Below are 26,117 nucleotides of genomic sequence, written 5' to 3' on the forward strand. Positions count from 1 at the left end.
CTTGTGCCCTTTTTAATATTCAAAAGTGATTGGAAGGCGACTAACATCCCTCTTACGCCCACCAATTCCCCAAACATCCAATCAAAATTTTTAGATAGCCATGTTGTTTAACGTAGTTCAAAGTTCTGGAAATTTGGTCTTAGAGGATGACAATCACCCTAACAGACCTTAGGGTGAGGGTTGTAATTTATGCCCTGGGGACATATAAGGTGTTTATAGAAATGCCGTTTCCAAAAGGGTTCATTCGATTGGAAATCGAAAGGCCTAGCGCCGTGTTTAATAGTCAAAAGTGATTGGAAGGTTTGACATTTTTATAGTAAAGATCGAAGTGGGTATAATGTATTATTTTCTGTTGCTGCTGTTGTTTAGAGCAGGGCTCTAAACTCCTTTGTATCAAAGGAGTTGTCATGGGAACTTCGAAAAGGGCTCATTCAATTGAAAATAGAAAGGGCTGATGCCCTTTTTAACAGTCGAAAGTGATGTGAGGGCAACTAATCCCCCTCTCACACCCACCTTTTCCCCAAACACCTCCCATCAAAATTTTTAGATAGCCATTTTTATTCAACGTAGTTGAACGTTTTGGAAATTAAGTCTTTAAGGATGATAACCACTCCTTCCACAGCCTTCATTGCAAGGGTTTTAATATATGCCTTTTGGCATATAAAGTATTTATTGAAACCTTTGTCCCAGAAGCTTTAAAAAGCACTCATTCAATTGGAAATTGGACTGGTTTGTGCCCTTTTTAATAGTCAAAAGTGATTGGAAGGCGACTAGCACCCCAATTCTCTTACGCCCACCAATTCTCCAAACAAATCGAATAAAAATTTTGAGATATCCATTTTATTCAACGTAGTTGAAAGTTCTGGAAATTCGGTCTTAGAGGATGACAATCACCCTAACAGACCTTAGGTTAAGGTTTGTAATTTATGCCCTGGGGGCATATAAGGTGTTTATATAAAGTGTTGTTGTTTCCAAAAGGGCTCATTCGATTGGAAATCGAAAGGCCTAGTGCCCTTTTTAATAGTCGAAAGTGATTGAAAGGCTTGACATTTTTATAGTAAAAATCGAAGTGGGTATAACGCATTATTTTTTGTTGTTGCTGTTGTTTAGAGCAGGGCACTTCGTATCGAAGGAGTTGTCGTTGGAACTTCGAAAAGGACTCATTCGATTGAAAATAGAAAGGGTTGATGCCCTTTTTAACAGTCGAAAGTGATGTGAGGGCAACTAATCCCCCTCTCATGCCCATCTTTTCCCCAAACACATCTCATCAAAATTTTTAGATAGCCATTTATATTCAACGTAGTTAAAAGTTTTGGAAATTTAGTCTTTAAGGATGACAACCACTCGTCCCACAGCCTTCATTGCATGGGTTTTAATTTATGCCCTTTGACATATAAAGTTTTTATTGAAAGAGTTGTATTAGAAACTTCAAAAGGGCTCATTCAATTTGAAATTGGAGTGGCTTGTGCCCTTTTTAACTTAAGATGACAACCACTCCTCTCACAGCCCTGATTGCAAGGGTTTTCATTTATGTCCTTTGGCATATTATGTTTTATTATATTAAGTTTTCATTGAAAGCGTTGTCGTAGAGACTTCAAAAGAGACCTCATTTAATTGGAATGGTTTGTTCCCTTTTTAACAGTCAAGAGTGATTGGAAGGAACTAACACCCCTCTTAAGCCCACCAATTCCCCAAGCAAATCCAAACAAAATTTTGAGATATCCATTTTATTCAACATAGTTGAAAGTTTTGGAAATTACGTCTTTAGGGATGACAACTACTCCAACAGCCTTCATTGCAAGGGTTGTAATTTATACCTTTTGGCATATAAAGTTTTTATTGAAAGCTTTGTCTTAGAAACTTCAAAAAGCACTCATTCAATTGAAAATTGGACTGGCTTGTGCCCTTTTTAATATTCAAAAGTGATTAGAAGGCGACTAACACCCCTCTTACGCCCAACAACTCCCCAAACACATCCAATCAAAATTTTTAGATAGCCATGTTGTTTAACGTAGTTCAAAGTTCACAAAATTCGGTCTTAGAGGATGATAATCACCCTAACAGACCTTAGGGTAAGGGTTGTTATTTATGCCATGGGGGCATATAAGGTGTTTATAGAAAGCGTTGTCGTTTACAAAAAGGCTCATTCGATAGGAAATCGAAAGGCCTAGTGCCATTTTTAATAGTCGAAAGTGATTGGAAGGCTTGAAATTTTTGTAGTAAAGATCGAAGTGGGTATAATGCATTATTTTTTATTGTTGCTGTTGTTTAGAGCAGGGCACTTCGTATCGAAGAAATGGTCGTGGGAACTTCAAAAATTGCTCATTCGATTGAAAATAGAAAGGGCTGATGCCCTTTTAATAGTCGAAAGTGATTTGAGGGCAACTAACCCCCTCTCACGCCCACCTTTTCCCCATGCACATCCAATCAAAATTTTTAGATAGCCATTTTACTCAACGTAGTTGAAAGTTTTTGAAATTAGGTCTGTAAGGATAACAACCACTCCTACCACTGCCCTCAGGGCAAGGGTCTTAATTTATGCCCTTTGGCATATAAAGTCTTTATTGAAAGCGTTGTCGTAGAAACTTCAAAAGGGCTCATTCAATTGAAAGGACTAATGCCTTCTTTAATAGTTAAAAGTGATTGGATAGTGACTAACGCCCCTCTCACACCCACCAGTTGGCGTGTTTTATATTTTCACCAGTTAGTGAAAATATGCACAAGTTGGCGTGGTGGGGCAGTTGAAACTGGCCCACCAGTTTCTAAGAAGTTGTCGTATAAACTTCGAAAAGCACTCATTCAATTGAAAATTGGAGTGGCTTGTGCCCTTTTTAATTGTCAGAAGTGATTGGAAGGTGACTAACACCCCTCTCACGCCCACCAATTTCCAAAACACATCCAAACAAAATTTTGAGATGGCCAAGTTGTTTAACGTAGTTGAAAGTTCTGGAAATTCAGTCTTAGAGAATGACAATCACCCTAACAGACCTTAGGGTAAGGGTTGTTATTTATGCCCTGGGGCATATAAGGTGTTTATAGAAAGAGTTGTCGTTTCAAAAGGGCTCATTCGATTGGAAATCGAAAGTCCAATTGCCGTTTTTAATGGTCAAAAGTGATTGGAAGACTTGACATTTTAATAGTAAAGATCGAAGTGGGTATAATCTATTATTTTGTTGTTGTTTAGACCAGGGCACTTCGTATCGAAAGAGTTGTCGTGGGAACTTCGAAAAGGGCTCATTTGATTGAAAATAGAAAGGGCTGATGCTGTTTTTAATGGTTGAAAGGTATTTGAGGGCAACTAGTCCCTCTTCCACTCTCCCATGCCCACCGTTCCACACCAACCCTCCCATTTCTGTTCTTAAAGTTTAACCAAATCAAAATAGCGCAGGTGTATCCAAGCTATCAAAGAACGTAAACAATTTTTTTTGCGAATGGTATCAAGTTTTCCATTTCAGGTCAACTAGAGGAGGTATAAAACTAAATTAAACAGTACTATTTGTGTCTTGATTTGAAAATATATGCTTATTGGCAGCCAAACTTAATCACAGACACTGAAATTGACAAGAAATAAACCAAGAAACCAAGAAAGAATTAATTGCAGTTCCAACCAAGAAAACCAAGAAAGAATTAATTGCAGTTCAGGTCGTTTGTAAGTAGTTTTCTTTGACTTGGATTTAGACCATGTTGGAGATGTCTCTTGAAGAGGAGGACACTGGATTAGGCCTTGTTTCACCTGGTTTTGCCTGGTGTTTCAGGCTGGTTTTACCAACCTAAAGAACACAAAATTTAAGTCTAACTAGAGAAAAAAAAAAACAAAATTTTAACTAAGTGAACATAAAAAGTTGAAAATATATATGAGTGATTGACTGAGAGAGAGAGAGAGAGAGCGAGAGAGAGAGAGAGAGAGAGAGAGATAGATAGAGAGAGAGATAGATAGCGTGAGATAGAGAGAGAGAGAGAGAGAGAGAGAGAGAGAGAGAGGGAACTCAACTGCTTGTAAGTTGGAAGTTTTAGTGCTCTTTTTTAAGAGTCAATGAATAGAATAAAGGGAAATCAGCCCCCACCCATCACTATCAATCCCCAAAAAACATCACTACTACAACTACCACCACTACTAGTACATTACTCCATTTACAATATTGAGGGAAAATTCGAACTAAATCAAAAGACGTTATGTTCGTGCACATTATCAAAAAAGCGCATTTCAATAATTGATGTTTTTATTAACTTATAAAATTCAGAGAATTCTTCAAGGGTAAGATCATCTGAAAAAAATGCACTATGTCCACACTGCTTCTAGTACTGCTGTCATTGGTACATTTACTGCTACTACTACTACTTCTTCTTAGTATTTTGTTTCAGTGGCATTCCATCAAACTTGCATCAATTATAGTGTGGCCCAACGCGTGGCCACATTATTTTCCTAAATAATTGGTTTCTAAAAACTTTTCAAATGATGGAAGTAACAATATCATATCAGACAGAAAACACTTACTCTATAGATATTCCTCATCTCCCCCAATCCCGAAACAAAGGAGTAAAAAAATGATTCCTAGTTAGAGCTTTACAGGGTATTGATAATACAAGCAATTGGAGCATTTATCATGTACGTCAGAAGCCATACGCCTTGTACCACCCAAAATCCGAATTTTGAAAAAAAATCTTTGTCTGCCCAGAGTAGAAACTGAAACAGAATCATTAGATAAAAACAAACATACTTAATAAACATATACAAACTATATTATAAAGTATAATTTTAAATTCTTGGTTTTTGTTCAACATAAATATCTCAGTAATATTATTACAAAACTATCCATGGTCATGAACTGAGTGTAAGAAGTTATTTGGAAAAAAAGTTAAAGAAAATCTAAAAAAACGGCATTTTGATATCAATAGATACACCAAATAAACGTATCAGAGAACCCTACTGCAGCGTTTTCAATTTCCCTTCAGTAAAAATGTCAAATCGGTGCATTTTTGCTGAAAGAAAGATCACAGATGCGTGTTTATTATTTTTTTTCCAGGTTTAATAGTATCGAACTAATGGCCCATGAATATCTGAAGATGGCTCATTAAAACTTCTAGTTCTAGTTCTCATTCAAGTTCTAGTGTGTTTTTTAAGTAAAAAAAATATTAGAGGGCGGATAACTCCCCTCCTACGCCCTTTCCCACCCTAAGTCATCGTGGAATTGAAAGGTCTAATAAATATACCTTCAGGGATAACATGACCCCCTCCTATATTATTTTCAATTTTATATGTATTATTTTTAATCAAGAGATAACCACTTCAAATGTAAATATCCTATAATTTTAGCTGATAACTTTTAAATTTTAGACGTTAAATTAAAGAATCAACCTAATACGCTGAATGACCCCAAGGACCGAACATTTTTTATTGATAACTTGTGTGGTGACTCGAAGTCGGCGATAACTGAGCTTAGACCGGAAAAAGATACTTGCTGACTACTCTTAATTTATAAAAATAAAGCTACTGCGGTAGCTGATTAAATCTAAGGACCAATCGCTATACTTACAGAAACAATTTCAATCATCTTTAAAACCGTCATTATAATTTTAATATATCTAGTAAAAAAAAATCTAGTAAATTTATAGGATCTAGTAAATTTCCCGATATCTACTAAAAACTAGTAAAAGGTCATGATATATAGTAAAGAAAACTTTTTTTTATTTGCCATGAATTCGGGGAGCACAATTATCGTAAACATATGACAATTTACAATTTTTGCTTGAATGTTTTACAATTTACACTTTTGTTTGTCTGTCCTAGAGACTGACAAGCAGTCACCTAGTTTCGTAAACAGACACTTCACGTCTGGCGTCTCAATGTCGACGATATCAGCTTTCTGTGTATCAAATCTTACCAACTAACTATGAAGCTATAATGACACTTGTATTAGTGATGTTTTTTAATGCATTAGAATCAAAACAAAACAAACCACCACCTTTGATTAGGTGAATCTCATCAGATTGAAAATTTGAATTGAGGAGAAAGGAACCTGCTGAGAAACATTAAAAGTAAGTACAAATGTAAAAAAAAGTATTTTGAACTTGTAGGTGTCCGGAATTTTAAATAATACTATGAAAACGAAAGAAAAGAGAAAAAAAGAAGAGAAAAGGTAAAAATAGTTTGAAACAAGTCGTAAGTATAAAAATATCTTACAACTATATTTGTGATGGTGAGCGTGCAGAATAGCCGCACTCGCCAAAATTTTTTTTGATAATCTAGTAAAAACAGCTGCGATCTAGTAACTTTTTCCTCTCTGACTTAGTAAATTCTTCCGGGTCCGGGTGGCAAGCCTGAATTCCATTGTATTATGGAATTGCCCGTTTCGTTCCTGACACTGTTACTGACGGTCAGTTGCATAACTTGATAACTAACTGTACCGAAGTTTACCGTATCGGCGAAACTATGTCCCACAATCTTTGGGTCTCCTACCAAGAAGACTTTTTGGCAGCCAGTTCCTCATCAATGATAATCACGTACAAGCGAATCCCCATTGATAAGTCCCTCCCTCTCCCTCCTCACTGCTACAACTGCCAAGCTTACGGACATCTTGCCCAGCACTGTAAAGCTCTTACTCGCTGTTAGCGTAGTGCGAAGATAGGACACTCGAACAAGCTGGAAACCCCCTCCCCTCACCATAAACTGAAGTGTGCGTTGTGCAACCAAGCTGACCATCCTTGTTACAGCTACAACGTTCCTGTCGCAAAAAAACTTGTGAATCCCCTAACCTGAGCACTGATCTATGCTTTACTCCATGCAATACTCATCGAGGCGTCTCAGTGAAATTACTCGGTGTCCAAACTCTATGTGACACAAATGAGGTTCTCTATCTACAAGAGCACCTTCTCACTGCCAACAGTCTATGTTTATTGAGCAAGACTGCTTCTACTGTCGTAATAATTTGTGCCGCTAGACACTCCGGGGCTGGTCGGCCGAGTGGAGGTTCTGCTATTCTTACTAGAATCGTCCTCATGCCTGAAAACTTTCGCGACAGTAACTATTTTACGGCAGTCAAAATTCAGAATTATGTGGCGGTCTCAGTGTATTTACCCACCGATTACCGTAATGCTACATCAGACAGACAATTTGATCAAGTATGCCGCCAAGTCAGTTCCCTCGTGTCTGATTGTAAACTGCAAAACCTAGCAGTAATCCTTGTTGGTGAGATGAACTGTAACCTTTTTGACAACAGAAGCAGTCGTGCTAATATTCTGAATAGTATGAGCCCTCAGCTCTTGGCGGTCGAGAATACCCAATTTTTCACATATATCCAGAACTCTGGGAGTACCTCTTCTCTGGACTTCTTCATGTGTTTCCCGAGTGTAAAAACAGACTCAGGATCCTCACTTATCTCCATTTTCCAAGTCTCGGACCATATGCCTATCAGTAATATATTCCCTGTTTAACTTATTGCGCCGAATGGTCTAAGTCCAGATAATGATGGTCAATGGCATGAAACCACTGAATGGGCTCGTACATATACGTTTGTGTTCTGGGATATTAGTGATTCTATTTTGAAAAATATTGCAGTGCCGTTTCATCTACTTTCCCAGAAAACACTAATAAACTTTGCAAAGAATGAAATATTGCTTACTACCTATAGTGCAGAGATCATTCACGCTCTAAGCTCTGCCGAGCGTCCTAGTTTACCCAGATGAGCAGTACGTTTTGGAACTAAGAAGCATGGTTGGCCATGTAGCCCTGACCCTGTTGATTCTTTTGCTCAATCGAAATTCTGGTTTTATGTCTTGAAGGAGTGTGGTATGACATGACAAGGTTTGGAAAATGAAAGTCGTCTAAAAGCAAAGAAAAATTTTTGGAAAGCACTTAGGCAACATCAGGCTAAATAAGGAGTTGAACTATCAAGTAAAGCCACAAGTGAACCTATTTTCGTATTGAAACTTCTCAAAAGAGATAATTTAAAAGCCTATAATTCTTTGAAAATTAACAGTGACCAGTTGTCTGGTTACTTTAATAGTGAATTTTCAGATTCTGATCATTAAGTTACAAAGCTATATGAAATAGAGCTTGATGGTTGCTTAGGCTAATCAACTCATGAGATCAATTTTATTGTTATTCGATCTGCGGCTTCTGAATAAATTTCTCATCTACACAAGAACTAGTCTTGTGGTGTTGATGGTCTCTTTGCAGATCATCTAAGATGTGGTTCATATCTCCTGATTCAGCATATGAGCTTACTCTTTCAGATGATATTCTGTTGTGGTATAGTTCCTGATTTGTTTAGTACTGGAATAATAACCCCGGTATTAAAGAGAGGAAAGCCCAAGACACGGGTATACATCCACATATCTTATTGACTGCTTATAAGCGCGGATTTAATATTTCTATCATCAAATCGATACGTGATAAGCATAAAAAACTATATACTAGAGTTAAGGTTAACATCACACATGTTACGCTGGAACTCACTCCTTCAATTCATTAAAAAAGGGCATTAGACAGGGCACTGTTACTTCTCCTCCTCCTGTTTAATAATACTATCATTGTGCCACAACAGAAAGTTCAAACCACATGTATATTTAATGGTATTGATATTTCACTAGCTAACTATGCTGATAAAATCCGGTATACTAATAGAATAGACTTTGGAAGTGATGTACCTTTCATACGTCTCTATATGGAGTATAATCTCAGTTGTCTAGGTGTACAATCACCGTTCAGATTGCAAGACATATATTCATTTCTGTGACCAGGTTATTAATGCTCAAGATACACTTACGTATCTTGGTGTATCGATTGGGTCAAATCTGTTGTATTTCATGTTTATGATAGGTAATAAATTTATACATACATACATAGCTATTAAGTAAATAAAAAAACTTTTTACAGTAGAAAGTAAGGAGCAATATTAAAAATCACAACGAACAGAAATGATTTGTATATTAATTGAGCCCCCTACTTGTTGTATCATGTTTTAAAATAATTGTTTTTTAAAAAAACTTATTATTTTATTAAATAACCCTCGTGTTTAAGAAGTTATTCATCAATTATTGGAACAAAAACAAACTTTTGGGTAAATATAGAGATTTCAATGAGTAGGCAGCCAGACTCAGGTAAGTAATAATTTCTATTCGCTTAGTTTTAATTTTGTATGCTGACTTCCTATTCAGAACTACTGAAGAGTCTACATTCTCCAAACAGGCCCAAAAAAAGGAAGTATAGTATTGGTTTTAAATGCAACAATAATTTACCAAATAAAAATCATTACCTTATATCAGTATCATAAAAACAATATGCACAATATAAATTTACAATGGAAAAAATTTAAGAGATGGTGTCGTTCAAGAAACGACATAGAACTTAAGTAAGTTGTGGGTTGTGACTTAGAGTTATTTTATTTAAAAATTTACCTTTAAAGGAGGTGGGCACTCACCCACAAACCTCTGGCCAATGGAGTTAAGTAGTGCCCCGGGTTCATATAATAACAAAGTTGTCATAATGGCGTATGTATTATTTTTTCTAGAGTGAAGTGTAAAGTCTTCGTATCGAATAATTCGTCGTAAACACTTTGAAAAAGGGTCTTTAAATTGAAAATTGGAATGTCTTGCGCCCTTTCTATAAGGCAAAAGTGATTGGAAGGCAACTAACACCCCGTCCACACCCACCAAGCCCCGGAACAAATCTCCTCAAAATTTTTAGAAAGCCATTTTGTTTATCAGAGATGATTTACGAAAAGAAATCATGTTTTTGAGAAGGAGACTACCTCACAGCTTTTCGGGCACGGGTCGTAAGTTATGCTCTGTGGTGATAAAAGGTCTTTATAGAATTTGTTATCATAGACACTTCAAAAATGGCTCATTCAATTGAAAATTCATAGGGCTAGTGAGATTTTTAATAGTTTAAAGTGATAAGAAACCAACTAACCCCCCTCTCACGCTCACTTTTTCCCCAACCACGTCCAATAAAAATAGTTATATACCACAGTTAGAAACCGGATTTTTATTTGTTGTACAGGTGTTCTGGGTGGGGGGGTTGGGGAGTGTTTGGTGAAAACCACCCCTCAGGGGCCGTGGGTACATTTTGTCCCCACGGGGCCAAAAGGTCTTGTATGTACAGCGGTGTAGTATAAATTTTAAATATGGCTCATTAGATAGGAAAGTGAAACAGCTAGTGCAATTTTTAATAGTCGAAAGTGAATAGACGTCTAGAAAATAAAATTCTAGTTTCTCTTGGTAGACTAAACACCTGTGTCATACTAGGGGCACTCATTTTCATAAATCATTCAATTTGTAATGTTTTGACAAATTCAGCTTGCACAAACACACACCAATTTTATATCCAACATTATATGCTCTTTTAAAAACATTATCGAGTGGTCTTTCAACTCGTATCTAGAAAAAGTAGGATGAGTCTCATTTGGGTAGTTTCAAGTCTTGGCCCCAAAATAGAAACTGACTAGAAGCAAAATACAGTGACTATTCACATAAATATACGTCCCAGAAGGTTAATCCAGCCCATCTCGTCTTCTAAAATAAGATCTATAATTTTTATATTTCTTTGGACTTTTCATTATAGGTTACCTATACAATATTTTAAGATCCATTGATTTTGACATCTATGACAAAAATAAAAAAAAAAACAAAGGAGGAGAAATTAAAAGTTATATAACAGTGGCAAGAACGTGTCCGTTATAAAAAGTATAAGAAACTGAAAAGCTACAAACAACGTTGCTTCAGTTCGTACAACGTTCCTTGTAAGAAAAAACCCCTTCCACAGGGTCACTAGCTGGTTGGCTATCCCCAGGGCCACCACAACCTGTGTTCTATCCACAGGACATTTTCTGTGACATCCCTTAGGAAGACCTTCAGTATTATAAGCCATTTTGGTCATCGACAAAGCAAAGGACACCATAAGCAAACCAATGAGATGGAGTTGTACATCACGTTGCTTCAAATATTCCATGATCCCTGAAACATAGAATGGTCAGAATTAATTTTCCGAAAATGTAGGAAAATAATCCCAGTATAAAATTCAGATTTCCTGTTTAATCAATAGGTAGAATCAATCTTCAAATTAACAAACAAAGAAAATCAATAGTAATTATGTTGCGAAATAATTGTCGGATTAGCTTTCGTCGCAGCTTTTCGACTAGGATAGATATAGATAGATCAAAACGCGTTTTGAGAAAAGCTACCTATTTGTAAAAAATTGCCATTTGGCATTGATTCAGGAATGTTAATTTTTATTCCATTTCATATTAAAATTGAAACCTAATTGTGAAAAGAGATTTATGTTGATTTTGAAAAAACCTAAAACTCCTTTAAAATTAAGTCAGATAGAAATGAAAAGTCCACCACTGAAACTGAAACTAACAATCAGAAAATGAGCTCACACAGAATCTATAGTTTGTAAATTCCGTTCAGGACATAATAGTCTGCAGATCATTAAGAACCACACTCATTGTGCTTTTACGCTTAAAGATGGTTTACAAGCGATAGCGGAAAAAATGACCTCCCTAAATTAAACAAATCCAATTTTATTTAATTTCTTTGATTCTTATTTAATTAACTTTTCATATTACTACTTCATGGTCTAATAATTGGGTACAAGCAAAAGACTAATTTATTAGAGAATCAAAACCAAGGAACAAAAAAATGGTTAAAAATGGTTAATCATCAGAACCTAGGGACCCTACGTGGCTAAAATAAACAATTTCCTTTATAAAAGGAAACGAAAAAAAAGCACGGAAAACCCACACTGAGAGTTACGTAAGTGGTATAATCCTTCTAATTCTATCAAATAAGGAGATATAAAAAAAACCATCAAACCTGTGAATTCAGCTTAACCCACTCAACAGGGGAAAAAAGATGTGATCTGGGAAGGAACAAATTTTTATGTCGTGACCACACAAGACATAGCCAAATACATTTTCTTAATATTATTTTTTTTAAAGTTTGAGGGTTATCAGCACTTTGAAGACTATTCAGAACTTTGGACCAATTTATGAGACTCGGGACATGAAAGGAGAAGTTCAAGCGTTCTTAAAGTTTTATAGACATCCCCTCATCACTAGCCTTGTAGTAGCATTATGACGATGAATATCATTTCCAGAGAAAAACATAATATAACTACTTCCAAACAATATTACATTTTTTTTTGTATAAAATCAGCAGCACTAAATAAAATAAAGGAACATCTAGTGAAAATTTTAATAGGTTAATAATTTGCTGTAACTGATGCACTGATAAGTTTGTTTGACCTATTATTTTATTTTATTTCGGAATTTTTATAATTTATTTTATATCTGCATTTATATTACTTTGTCCGTGATAAGTATCCTCTGAGGTTATATATATATAGATGAGATTTTGAGATTTAAAATGGTTGTGGGGATAATAGCAGCCAACATCACGTGCAATATTGACATTATGCGTAAGATAAAAATATATTTCCTCAATCCGTTCTTTATACTATGTGTTTTTCACTTGTCTGCCTTTATTTATCTATTGTTGTTATCGTAAATATTTTTTTACGACCAAGTGAGAAGTGGGTTTTGTGCTCATAAAGGCTACTAGTTTTTTTTATATGAATTGCCGTATTTTAGAAACATTTCAGCTTAATGAAGTAATTCTACTTCCAACTACCCTCCAATAAAATTCTGTAGAAAACCACTGATTTACAGACAAGGATTTCAATTTTTCAAATATCCACTTTATAATACAAAAGGGTGAGTAATATTTTATTAGACATTTAATAATCTTGGAGGAGAATCAATTTTTCGATTGAAAAGGAAACAGGGAATAAGTTACCGTTTCTAGGTATTTTGATCCATAGAAATACTAACAAACTAGCGTTTTCAATTTACCGTAAACCGACTGATAACAACCGTTACTTGTCTTTCGCATCAAATCATCCGATCCAGGTAAAATGGGGTGTGGTTATTTCTTTAGTTGATATGGTATTAAAATTAGCATTACCAGAATACATAAGCAATGAACTAATTTTTGCTAAGCATATTCTAGTTGGTAATGGCTATCCGGAAAATATGAATTTCTCAAATAATTGAAAAAAGAAAAAAAATTTGATGTAACCAGACATATTAGAAGAAGATGGGTCAAAGTAAGAAACAAATTACATAACTTTGCCTTTTATCCCAATATTGTCACAAAAATTAACAAGAAAATTAAAAAAAAAGTAATATAAATACAGCATTTAAATCAGGACAAACTATAAGCTCTTATATTAAATAAAGGGAAAGACAAGGTACCGAGAAATTTGCAAAAGGGAGTATACAAAATTCCATGCTCTTGTGGTAAATTTTATGTGGGAAGAACGCAACAGATTTTAGAAAATAGGCTACAGCAACACAAGAACGCCATAGATTGCTCTCTAAAACATAATAAAACACCGGAAACGCTTGAGTCAGCTATTGCAGAACATGTTTATAATTTTCCTCATCACAGTATTTTATTTGATCAAACAAAAATAGTAGATACGTCTGTAGGACTTTTACAAAGCTTCAGGGAAATAATAGAAATAAAAAAGATAATATATGGGGCTATTAGTATCAATAGAGATGAAGGGGAATTTAGGATCAATTCAATTTATAATAGTTTAATTGAAAAGAAGGTAAGATTTTCAACCACCACTGATTTTAATAATAGTTCTGAAACGAAAGATGACCTTGCGAACAAAGGTCAGAATGGGTTAACTGCTGGGAAAAGTAAACGAACTGCAGCTACGCTTGCAAGCAAACGAATCCGTTCAATATATCATTCAAACATTGGGTTATGAACTTGTGAGATTTAATTAGGGGTTATGGGCCGGGGGTTAGCTGAACTTTATTATTTTGGTTTAAGTAAAAATATATTCTTCATTTTTTGATAGATTTCCATTTATATACTGTGAGGAGGCGTGTTTGAATCAATATAGGCATTCGATTTTGTTTATACGCCAGTGAATGGAAGTGTTTATTTAATATTTGGGTTTTGTTTCCTATTTATTTATATTTTTCTTTTGTGTGTTTCTTTATTTTCTCTTTATGTGTTTAGTATATTTTATTTTGATGTAAGTTAAGGTTTTTAAAAAGGGCATTTTTTGTTTAATTTTTTTTCCGTTGAGAAAGGCTCCCAGACGTGGGGCCGAAATATTCGGAGTATTTTTGTTCAATTAAGTGTTTATTTTATTGTATTCACTGCTTTCTAAAAATCAAAACCCGTTTTTCTTGCTTAATTTTTCGTAAATGGAAAAGCTGAGTGGTCTAAGAAATTATTTTTGACTCTTATTTGTGGTAGTTTTTGTCTATTGCATCTATTCTGTTAAAAAGCAATGTCGAAAAGCTCATTTTTGTAATTTATTTTCCAGAATGCAACCTATTTTCTAGTCCCTTTGAAGCTCCGGGCACCCCTCCAGTCCTCTTCTTTCTGGTTAAAAAGCTGCACAGCCTGATCTAACAACTCAAATTTGTTAACAAGAGAACAAAACGTCAAAAAGCTGTTAAGCATTCAAAAATCTAGAACTGTCAAACTCCGGGCCAAAGAAAACATAATTAATTAAGCAATTAAATCAACATCAAATTACAAGAGAGGGAAAGCCTGACAGAATTCTTTGGCAAAAAAAAACAGATTTTTTAAACAAAGTTAAAAGAATTATAAAGCTTTTCTTATTAATGGGTCTTTCTGAAGAAGGTACCTCAGTCAGAATATACCAAAGATTCCAAAGTATAATGATCCAGAACTAATACATTTGAGGGATGCTGAAAAAAATGAGGGGGGGGAGGAATTCAAAATTTTATAAAGAATAATTTCCAAGGTCAAATACAAAAATTATAGCTTTTTCCGAGAAGCAGTTCAACCCTTTAAAAAACAGCCTATTTTACCACCAAATAAAAAAACTTCGTATATTCCCACGCTTTTCCCTATAGTCCTATAGGGACTATAGTCCTATATCCATTTCCCGCATTTCCCTATTCGTTGATTTTGAATTGAATTTATCAAGTATTTTGGGCAATCGGTTGCATCAAGACTGGGCTGGGTAATTGTAGACAGAGAAAAGCCAAGACATATAGTCCAAGTAATTGAGAGGCAAATGTTTAAATGGCTGGGGCACGGGTAAATGGCAGGAGTATGAATTACTCTCTTATTGGACACATACTTATCAGGTTAGTTTTTGGAAAGGCATGCCTGCCTAGAGCCTTGAGCCTAGAAGACCCTGTTGAGGGGGGAACATGTTCCGGCACCTAGGTTGATCTAAAATGTCAGAAATTTTCTGACCTAACAGAATGTTTCTGATATAACAGAAACACTTCTGAAATGTCGGAAAGTTGTCTGTAATGTTGTATTGAATTTGAATTGTTGAATTGAATTTATCAAGTATTTTGGGCAATCGGTTGCATCAAGACTGGGCTGGGTAATTGTAGACAGAGAAAAGCCAAGACAGATAGTCCAAGTAATTGAGAGGCAAATGTTTAAATGGCTGGGGCACGGGTAAATGGCAGGAGTATGAATGACTCTCTTATTGGACACATACTTGATCAGGTTAGTTTTTGGAAAGGCATGCCTGCCTAGAGCCTTGAGCCTAGAAGACCCTGTTGAGGGGGGAACATGTTCCGGCACCTAGGTTGATCTAAAATGTCAGACAACTTTACAACTTTACAACTTTACACGTCTGTAATGTTGAATTGAATTTATCAAGTATTTTGGGCAATCGGTTGCATCAAGACTGGGCTGGGTAATTGTAGACAGAGAAAAGCCAAGACAGATAGTCCAAGTAATTGAGAGGCAAATGTTTAAATGGCTGGGGCACGGGTAAATGGCAGGAGTATGAATGACTCTCTTATTGGACACATACTTGTCAGGTTAGTTTTTGGAAAGGCATGCCTGCCTAGAGCCTTGAGCCTAGAAGACCCTGTTGAGGGGGGAACATGTTCCGGCACCTAGGTTGATCTAAAATGTCAGAAATTTTCTGACCTAACAGAATGTTTCTGATATAACAGAAACACTTCTGAAATGTCGGAAAGTTGTCTGTAATGTCAGAATGTGTTTCTTAGCGTTAGCTAAGGTGTAGGGACATGATTGGAACACCTTTATAAGCACTAATAAGCAATCCTATGATGTCGTCACTTCACGACTATGATTAGTCGTCACTTCATGAAAACCAATGTCTAGGTTTATCCTCGTGGAATGTCCATGTTACATCAAGCACGTTAGATATTCTTCAGTTATTAGAAGATTTTTCTTCCCATTTTGATTTTGTAGGGCTATGTGAAACTTTTTTGTGCGAAAACCAGTCTCTTTCGCTTTATGCATTTCCAGGGTACTTACTTGTACTTTTTGCGGGACCAGACACGAACGCCTCACCCGGCATCTACATGACTACGTATGATTGACTCCCATTTGTCGCGACCTTGTACCAGCTCTTCAGCAAACCGGAGCCAGCAGTTCTCCCAATTTGTTCCAAAATTTTGAAATCCGCCACTGGGATCGAAGCCATTTTTGGCAGTTGTCCACCAGCTCTTAAATTGACCGCCAGGTCGCCAGCGCCAATCTGGCAATTGGACAGCTAGAAGCACTTGCTTTATGATGCGGTCATTGGGTCTTCTAAGGAAATGACCAAGCCAATGCAGTCTTCTCTGTTTGACAATCATGGCGGCGGGTTCGATGTCACAGCAGTGGTGGAGCACATCAATATTTGAGATTCTATCGGAGTATCAAATCCTCAGGATTTTTCGCAGACAGCAGTGATCAAAGACTTCCAAATCATGGAGATGAGGCGCCTTCAGTGGCCAAGTTTCGACTAAATAGAAGAGAACAGATCTAACAGCTGCTTTATAAACAGAAAGTTTTGTCTTTATGCTGATCTCCCGCCGGATCCACAGATGGCGGCGGAGTTGTGAGAAGATGGCTTGGGCTTTGTTGATTCTGTTCTGTATGTCAAGGTCACAGCCTCCACGAGAGTCTATTATTGAGCCAAGATAGGTGAAGCTGTCGACTTTTTCCTATTCTTGTCCGTAAAGCACAAGCTGATAATCCGACTGCATGTTTAGGTCCATGACTTTAGTCTTGGCCGTGTTGATTTTCATACCCAGTAGTAGAAAGAAATGTGCTATTTCATTTAACATTGCTTGGGCATTTGCTGGATCAGCAGCAAGAGCGTCGATATCGTCCGCGTAGTCCAGGTCAGACACGTTAATGCCCAATCCCATAACAGCACCATCAAAACTTGAGAGTGCACTCTCTAGAATCCAGTCTATACAGTAGTTAAACAAAACAGGGGACAATATGCACCCCTGTTTTACACCACTTTCGACATTGAAGGGCTCAGCTTCATCGCCCAGCATTCTTACTGTCGATTTGCAATGCCTGTATTAGGCCTTCAACAGTTCTATGAATTCTACTGGCATACTATCTTCCAACATAATTCGCCAAAGGTTTTTGAGAGTTACAGAGTCGAAAGCAGCCACAAAATCAAGGAACATGTTAATTATGGGGAGTTTGTAGCGTTCGCACTGTTGGAGAATGAGGCGAAGAGTGAAGACCTGGTCATTTCCAAGGTACAACCTACATGTGAAGAATCGTGCGCTCTTGGTGAAGGATGGGATGAGGAGTGGTATGAAGGATTATATTAGTATATGGAGAGAAGGTACGGTGGAGATTTTTTCAGTAGAAGTAGAAATTAATAATAAAAATAATATAATTAGTATGGTGTATAAACCGCCAAGCACTCCTTTGTGTGGGTTTACAGATGGATTTAATGAGCTCCTAGAAAAAGTCCTAAATAATGTTAGTAATATAGTGATGGGTAATTTTATCTTTAACTTATTGGATCTTTCTACTCAAAATGGCGATTTCTTAGTTTGTATGATATCAAATGATTTATATCCGCTTGTGAATATTCCAACTAGAACTAAAAGTCAATCTGCAACGATAATTGACAATGTCTTTGTTCGTTCAGTTGATTTGAACCGAAGTTTTTCTGATGTGATTATGTTTCCTGGGTCTGATCATCTTCCACTGTCAGTCGCTATTAGTTGTGATGTAAAAGAATCCGGAAAAAGAAACTAAATATTCACCTGATGAAAAAAGGGAATCTCCAAAAGTTTTCAGAAGAAGTAAGTGCAATAGACTGGAGCCCAGTGTTCGAAGAGAAGGAATGCCCTACGAAAGCCCTGGATTGCCTTATGGAATTTATCACCCCTATCTATGACAGAGCATGCCCAGTAAAAGTTATTAAAGGGGAGAAGCTTGTCCCCCGTAAACCATAGATTACAGAGGAGATAATTGAGCAAAAAGAATTAAGAAATCAGCTCTATGAATCATATTTGGATTCCAAAAGCGATGAATCATTTATTTTATTAACAAAGCAAAGGAATCTGGTGAATAAAATGAGGAGTAACGCTGTCTGATTATTAGCTGGTAATAAGCTGGAGAAAAGTAAAGGAAATATGAAAGAAACATGGAATGTTTTGAATGAGAGTATGGGTTGAGACCACGGCAGATATTCATTTGGATGGTTGCAACCATGATGATACAACTGGAATTGTAAACAAGTTTGCAAATTTTTTCTCGAATATTGGTTCTGAAATGCAATCTAGTGTTATTGACAAATAAATGAAATGCAGTGCAATACTATAAGTGATGTCCGTGGTGAAACATTAAATATGGAATTCCAGCCGTGTACATGTGAAGAAGTACAGAAAGCGGTGCAATCACTTATGTCTAATTCTGCTGGCGTTGATGGTTTGTCCCTGCGAGCTCTTAAAGTTATTTTAGGATATATTCGTCCCTGTCTAGTGTTTATCATCAACATTTCTCTAGAAAAGGAAAGTTTCCCGGAGCAGCTTAAGGTGGCGAAGGTCATTCCTCTACACAAAGGCGGTCGCAAAGCAGACATTGAAAACTGGAGACCCATATCAATTCGACCTATCTTTTCAAAGACACTGGAATAAGTGCTGCATAAACGAATCTGTGATTTCCTTCAGATTAATAGTTTGTTGAGCCAGACACAGTTTGGGTTTCATAAGGGTCACTCCACGACGCACGGCTTGCAGCACCTGTTCAAGCTGTAAACTGTTCATTAGACTCAAGTGTCATACCTATGTCTATTTTCATTGACCTCAGAAAAGCCTTTGACATGGTTGATTTCAAAGTGTTGCTTCACCGAATGAGAAGTCTTGGAATCAAAGGAATTTGTCTAAGATGGTTTGAGATTTATCTTTATGGTAGGTCCTTCAAAGTTGTTTTAAATGATGTAGTCCCTTCTTCTTTTCCTGTGAAGTGTAGTGTGCCACAGGGCTCTGTGGTGGGCCCCTTACTTTATCTAGTTTACGTGGATATGATGCGCTTTTATCTGCAAGATGTATATGTTACTTCCTTTGATGATGACACTGCACTAACAGTGTTTGCAAAACCAGTTGATGATTTAATAGAAAAAGCTAATAATGCCCTGAAAAGACTGGAGGTGTTTACGAGTTTAAGTTTGCTATGTGTTAATGTAAATAAGACGTTTTTACTGACGTTCTATAGAGTGGGTGAGTCTGTTGATGTAAGCGGTAAAGTCTTCAGTGATTCTAATGACGTGGAAACTTCACAGTCATACCATTTCAGCAAAAATTGCACGTAGAGTAGGAATACTTAGAAGAGTGAAGCATGTTCTGCCCCAGAGTACTCTTCGTACGATATATTATGCAGTCATTTACCCGTATTATCATATGGATGTGTCATGTGGAGCAGCAACTTTTAATTGAACTACAAGCGTGTGCAAGTGTTACAGAATAAAGGAGCGAAAATAATTGGGAAGAATATACAAAATGTGAACAACAGTGCATGTATTAAATCTCTAGGGCTGCTTAACGTTGGGTAGATAAGAGACTATCAAGCCGCGATATTTGTTTATAATAGTGTGAATAATCTAGTCCCGCCAATTTTTAAGGAGTTGTACCGATCCAACAGTGATTTCCATGATTACGATATGAGAAGCTGTGATAATTTGGTTATGGAGCTTAAAAATAGTGTAAGGTGGTTTTACTTTAAAGTATCTTGGTACTTCTGTTTGGAATTCACTTTCTGTGAGCGTTATGGTGGCTGAGTATCTTCCTCAATTTAAAAATAGATTAAATGAGTATTTTTGGGCGAATTATTTGTTTATTGTTTTCATTAGTTGTTTAAGTTTAAAAAAAACGTAAAGGGTGAGTGGAAAGGCTGGGAGAGTACTGGGTTGATGAGCTGGGGGAGAAGTGGGTGGAAAGGCTGGGGGAGTAGTGGGTGGATGGGCTGGGAGTTGTATTTGATGATAGTTATTGCTCTGGAAGTGTGTGAGTGATGGGGATTGGCTTTGGCGTTTTTGTTTTTTTGAATTGATTTTGATAACAACAGATACATCAAAAGAATTGAATAAAATCGAATAAAATTGAAAAAGTGAATAAAATTGATTCAAAATAATTGAGCTGAAATAAAATCAAATAATCAACCAAGCGTAAAACTACCAAAAATCACCATCAATAATAAAAGAAACCAAAAACGAACTGAAATTGTAACAAATGACCGAGTCAAACTCAAAACAAGCAAAAATTAACATGAGTAGGGCTGACAACCCCCCTGCCTTCTCAAGACTAGAACATAATTTGCACTTTACTGATTTTTTTAAATTTGTACTTTGCTGATATTTAAACTTTTAATAATTTTTGATTTATTAAATTTAAAAAAGTTAAAAAATTTAAAAACCCTTTTTTTCATTAAAGTGCAAATTATGTTCTGGTCTTGACAAGACATTGGGGTTGTCTCACAATCTCACAATTTCGATCAGATGCGTTTGCAGAAAAGAGGGCGTCGGGTGCTAGTTGCCCTTCATCACTTTTGACTCTTAAAAGCGAACAAGAACTTTCCATTATAATTAATTCGACCTACTCTAAAGTTTATACGACCAACCCGTCCATAAAAACCCTATATGCCTCTGGGGCATAACTCAAACCCCTCGCCCCCAACTTCTGAGGGGTTGTTTCAACCCCAAATTCCTTGGTGATTTTTATACCATTTTGAACACAAATTGACACTCATAATTTCTGTAAGATGCATTTGAAGAAAATAGGGCGCGGGGAGGGAGGGGTGTAGTTTCAGTTCGATCCCTTTTTACTCTTAAAAAGGGACTAGAGCTTCTGATTTCCAAATCAATGAGCCCCCTCCAAAGTTTATACGACCACACCTTCCATAAAAACCTGGCTGCCCTCCAATTAATTCGACTATATTAAAAAAGGCACTGGAACTTTCAGTTTCCAACCGAATGAGCCTCGTTTTAAGTTTTTACGGACTTCTATACGAAGTGCCCAAGTCCGAAACCAAAAAAAAAAAAAATATATATACATTTTGCTGACATTATTCTTTACTTAGACAGCGCTATTGCGCAGCCTAAGATTACAAATATACAAAATTCATTAAGTTTAATGTTACCCATCAAAAGCTACGGGTCCGAGAAATTTTGCTTCATTTCCTAAAAACAGGGAAACACTCTGAAAACATCAAGCAATCTTAATGAAAATTACACCATCATATTCAGGATATCCGAGAACCCTACTATAGAGCTTTCAAGCAAAGTACAGGCTTCGAATTTGTATTTTTCGACAGAAGAAAGATCACGGCGAAAGATCACTCAAACGAACGAAAAGTAAAAGCTTTAGTTTCCTTTTGTGCAACAAGCTCCCCATTTCCCCAAACACATCCAATCAAAAATTGTTTCAGAATAGTTAAAAGGTCCAGTAACTATGTCTTTGCTGACAGCATGACTCCCATAGGTCCAAGGAAAAGGGCTGTAAGTAACAAAATTTGCCCATTCTTCACATATAGGACTTGTTATTGGGATCTATAGGCATACGGATTCTTTTTTGGGGGGATTTCAGCAGGGAGGGGATTTAACAATAGGATAAGTACCTGGGGGAGTCTTCTACTGGAGTTTTAAGTGGGGGCGGGGGTTCCTGGTATGATTTGACGAATGATGAGAAACGAAATTAAAAAAAAAAAACAAGTTTTTTCAACTGTAAAAAAGAAGTTTATTAAAATTCATAAAGAACAGAATTAAATCGTATATAAGGGAGACTGTCCCTTCCCCGGCCTTCGCTCTTTACGCTATAGTCTGACTTTTTGCCACACTTCTTTAGGAAAGACTGCTCAAACACAATCTTTTGGAAATATCACTTGAGCAATTTGGCAACTTCGGAGGTTCCCTGTTGTACTTACCACTTTAATTGATAACCTTGTCGACACAGGGGACGTAAAATTTCATTACCTTCCCAACCAAATTTCATAGTGTGCGTAAAACTGAATCCACATTTAACTGAACCCCGTCCAACTCAACCCGTTTAACTGAGCCCTCGTTAAACCCAACCCCCGCTTAATTCCCTATTAAACTCAAGCCTGTATAATTCCACCCCAATTGAAAGTTGATTTGAATGGGGGTTGAGTAAATCAGGGTTGGGTGAAACGGGAGTTGGCTTGCACAGGGGTTGAATCAAACGAAGGTTGAGTTGCATTAGGGTTGAATTGCAGAGGGATTGAGTTGATTGAGGGTTGAAGTGCATAGGGGTTTAGTTGAAAGGGGTTGAGTTGAATGAGTTTTAAGTTGCATGGGGTTGAGTTGAAGGGGGCGGCAGAGTTGCAAGGGGGTAGAGTTGAAACTTAAGTTGCCTGGGGGTTAGTTAAACTGGGGTTGAGTTGCAAGAGGTTTCAGTTAAATGCTTTCAGGTGCACAGGATTCAGTCAAACGAAGGCTCAGCTGCACGGGAACCGCCAACGGGCCCTTTGTCTTTGAGATGGTCCTCTGATTCTGAGGCTCACAAAATGATTTTAAAATATCGAATTTCCTTAAAATAGTGCGTGAAAAAAAAATTCTTGGGATTAAGATCCTGTTGAAACCCTCGGGATCCTTATACCAACAGTTTCGACAATGGTAGCCCATCTGGATCTTGAGATGGAAAGGTTTCTTCCTTTTAGCATAATCTATCGTTTTGGAGTAGGTTAATCTATCTTCTATAGAAAAAGGAAAAAAAATAATCCGAAATTTGAAAGTGTTACTCCCGATTTACCATCTTAACTCGAAATATTTCCAGAAAGATACGAGATCTTAGATGTAAGATTTTAGAGTAAAAAAACGGGCCTTATAATTCGCCATTGCAGGATGGAAATGTGACATTACAGAAGGAGCAAAAGCAATTTCAATATATACCAAACTGAAAAAAGCAAACCGAAGCTGGGTACGCACTAGCTAGGACACAAGAGAAAGGAGTAGAAGCAAGAAACTGGGTACGTACCGAATTGTAAGTAAACTGAATAAAGAACTGTGCCGAATTGAAAAAAGTAAATTGAAACTGGGTACGTGCCAGCTAGGACACACGAGATAGGAGCAGAAGGCCTAACACCGGTGCACCGGCCTAACATAGGTATTAACCTCCGGCAGCCTTAGTTACTTTGTGGGTACGGTTTACTTTATTCCGGTAGGGGCGGGGGGGATTTCAATTGGGCATAATTTTACTTACGTATACATTTCATAATTTCGAATAAGAGTTAAAAAGATTTTTCTAAATCAATGGGCCACACGCTGCATCACTTCATGTACATCAAAACATAAGAAGAAGGACGGGAAGGCACGGAGGCAAGACCAGACATAAGCTTTGAGGGACTAAAAGCACAAAAACTGATGAAAAGCAATGACTGAAATTACCTGAAAGTGATGGTTGTTCTACTTTTAATAAGATTTAGTTTATCGGGGAGGGGTTCAATAAAAGAAAATAAAATTGTTCGCATTTGCTTTGTGAAAGTTACGTACAATACACAAATCTTACACGTTTAAATGGAGTATCAGCTTGATGAGGTGTTAACGTGCTAAAATGACAAAGACAACGGTTTACAAAATTTTTTCTTCAATTTTGTTTTAGTATTTCTCTAAAACAGAAGAATTTCAACATTGAGACCAACAGTCATAGTTTTTAAAACTTTGAAGACTTTATTTTTGCAACATTTGTTTAATTTTATCAAATATTAGAAAATCCAAGATGGGTAAAATAAAAGTTGAAAAATGTAAAAAGAGGCAAATTTACATAAGATAATCTGAAAATTTTCTATTTCTGTCCAGGTTTCCCTCCAAAAAAACTTAAACTTAATCAAAAAAGACTTGCATAACTAGAGGAGGTTTAGATAGGACATACCTCTCTTAAGTATATATATCTTGCGGCACGCATAAATCATGACACTTTCCTGAAAAAATAAAATGCAGAGACAAGTGGCAACAGAACTTTTGCTGCAGCTCAAAATCAGCATTTCCCAAAAAACTATAACTAAAAAAAGACCACACGTTAAAGGAAGTAGTCTATTCTTGGCAAAGATCTTACCAATTTTAAGGGGACGGGGGAAGGTAGTTGTAGCCTTTGATAATATCCCTGATGCAGGATGAGGAATCTTTAGACCAAAAATTAGAGAAGATAATAAACACTTAACACCAAGAATAAGAGAATTGATCTGTTTAGGTTGAGATACCTTAGCGGTTTTCAAATCTCAAGGGGAAGGGAAAATTGCTCTGCGGTTGGTTATGTTGGCTTAGAGAGAATTTCTAAAGCGCAAATTTATAGAAAATACGACAAAGTCGGCAACAAATTTGGACGTCTCTGGATAAAATATGGAAACATAAGAACAAGACTCTTTTCTAAAAAATGTCCTAATCCACTCAAAAATATTAAGTCAGTCCGGTAAGGCCTAATTCAAAAGTAAAAAAATAACAAGTACTTTTTGATTGCCGAGTTCCTGGTGGTTGGATGCTAGCAACAGCCACTGGTGAACTGCTGCCGCTGTAGCCTGCTGTAGTCTGCTGCCGCTTCTGAAGCTGCTGTTTCGTGTGCTGTAATTGGATACATTAGTCTCAGATTGAGCCAGAATTACTATATTATTCAAACTTTTTCTAAGACCGGAATCTAAACCTACCCTAAAAATAGAAGCGGTGTTCTTTTACAACCAATTTCAAACGTTATTTAATCTAAACAAACTTGTACACCAAATTTTAAAACATTAATTCAATAGGTGGATAAAACTGGGTCTTAGGTATGAAGCTATTTACCTTAGCTATTGATTTCGTTTTACTTGTTATTGGATAAAACAAGGAAAAATCAAAAAAATTCCTTCAAAGTTTAAAAAATCTTCCAGAAAGAAATTTGTATTTGAACCTACTATATAGTAAAGAAGGGTGTCTTAAAAGATCGCCATATTGGAAATCCCCGTTATTTTTATTTTTGTTGCTGGCAACAATGTTCTTGCACGTTTCTCTATCACTGGCCACTGACGTTATGTTTTGATACTGTGTTTCGTTTTCCAGAATAATGTTTGTGGTGCATGGTCGTACATTTGATTTGCGGTAGATTTAAACCCTGTTTTTTTAAGCACCTTTTACACATAAACTAATCTGATAAAAACAAATTTCCAATTTTGCTCCAGAATTTCATTTGCATATGACCCTTGCTGGGAGCTGAATTGAAACAAGTCTAAATACAATCCAGCAAATACGTCGGAGAGTCAGAGTTATCAGGAAATTTGCAATTTTTACATCAAAAGGAAGAGGTTGATAGACCTCAAAAAACAATAATAATACAAAAAAAAATTCATACTCTATACCAGAGCTACTGAAAACATGGACCGCGAATTTTTGGGTAGGAAGTAATTGCGAACACATTTTTGGTAATAAGCGTTTTTTTACGAAACCAAAACAATTTTTTTTTATAAAATCTTCAAAGAAATTAAAGATTATAAAGAATTTAAAGAATTTTCAACAAGATCAGTTACATTTTGTTGAGAGAAGTGGATTCGATTTTTTTTTTCATACGGGTTTCTAATAGGAGGGGCTATCAGCTGTGTCAACACAACATAATGGACCGTAAGAAATAGTTTGCTAACGCTAACGAGCGCCTTCTGGCTAATCTGGTCCAGAGGCGTTTCTAGGGAGGGTCACAGGGAGCACTTTTTGAAATTATATTTTTATTACAATAAAGAAGAGGGCGCAGTTGGCAGTTGGCATAACCAAATTGAATTCGAAATTTTAATTTTTCCCATATCTTCATAACCATTCATTGAAATTAAAAGTAATTAGATCGAGTTTGATTAAT

At 36.4% G+C, this 26,117-nt stretch overlaps 2 protein-coding genes across 2 annotated transcripts in view; one reads left to right on the forward strand and one right to left on the reverse strand.

The window, feature by feature from the left end:
* Window positions 1–26,117, forward strand: part of Pngl (N-glycanase Pngl) — a 492,631-nt gene that overhangs the window by 73,703 nt on the left and 392,811 nt on the right. The gene's annotated exons all lie outside the window — the stretch shown is intronic.
* Window positions 19,895–26,117, reverse strand: part of LOC148946270 (uncharacterized) — a 279,226-nt gene continuing 273,003 nt past the window's right edge. Inside the window, exons 6-7 of the mRNA XM_089097649.1 lie at window positions 24,751–24,862; window positions 19,895–20,079 (exon numbers count right to left, since the gene is read on the reverse strand). Coding sequence (XP_088953775.1) covers window positions 19,895–20,079; window positions 24,751–24,862 — 297 coding nt within the window. The remainder of the gene's footprint in view (window positions 20,080–24,750; window positions 24,863–26,117) is intronic.

Source organism: Artemia sp. Qi Xiang Cuo, chromosome 12, assembly GCF_049724085.1.
Source record: "Artemia sp. Qi Xiang Cuo chromosome 12, ASM4972408v1, whole genome shotgun sequence".
NCBI classification, from domain to species: domain Eukaryota; kingdom Metazoa; phylum Arthropoda; class Branchiopoda; order Anostraca; family Artemiidae; genus Artemia; species Artemia sp. Qi Xiang Cuo.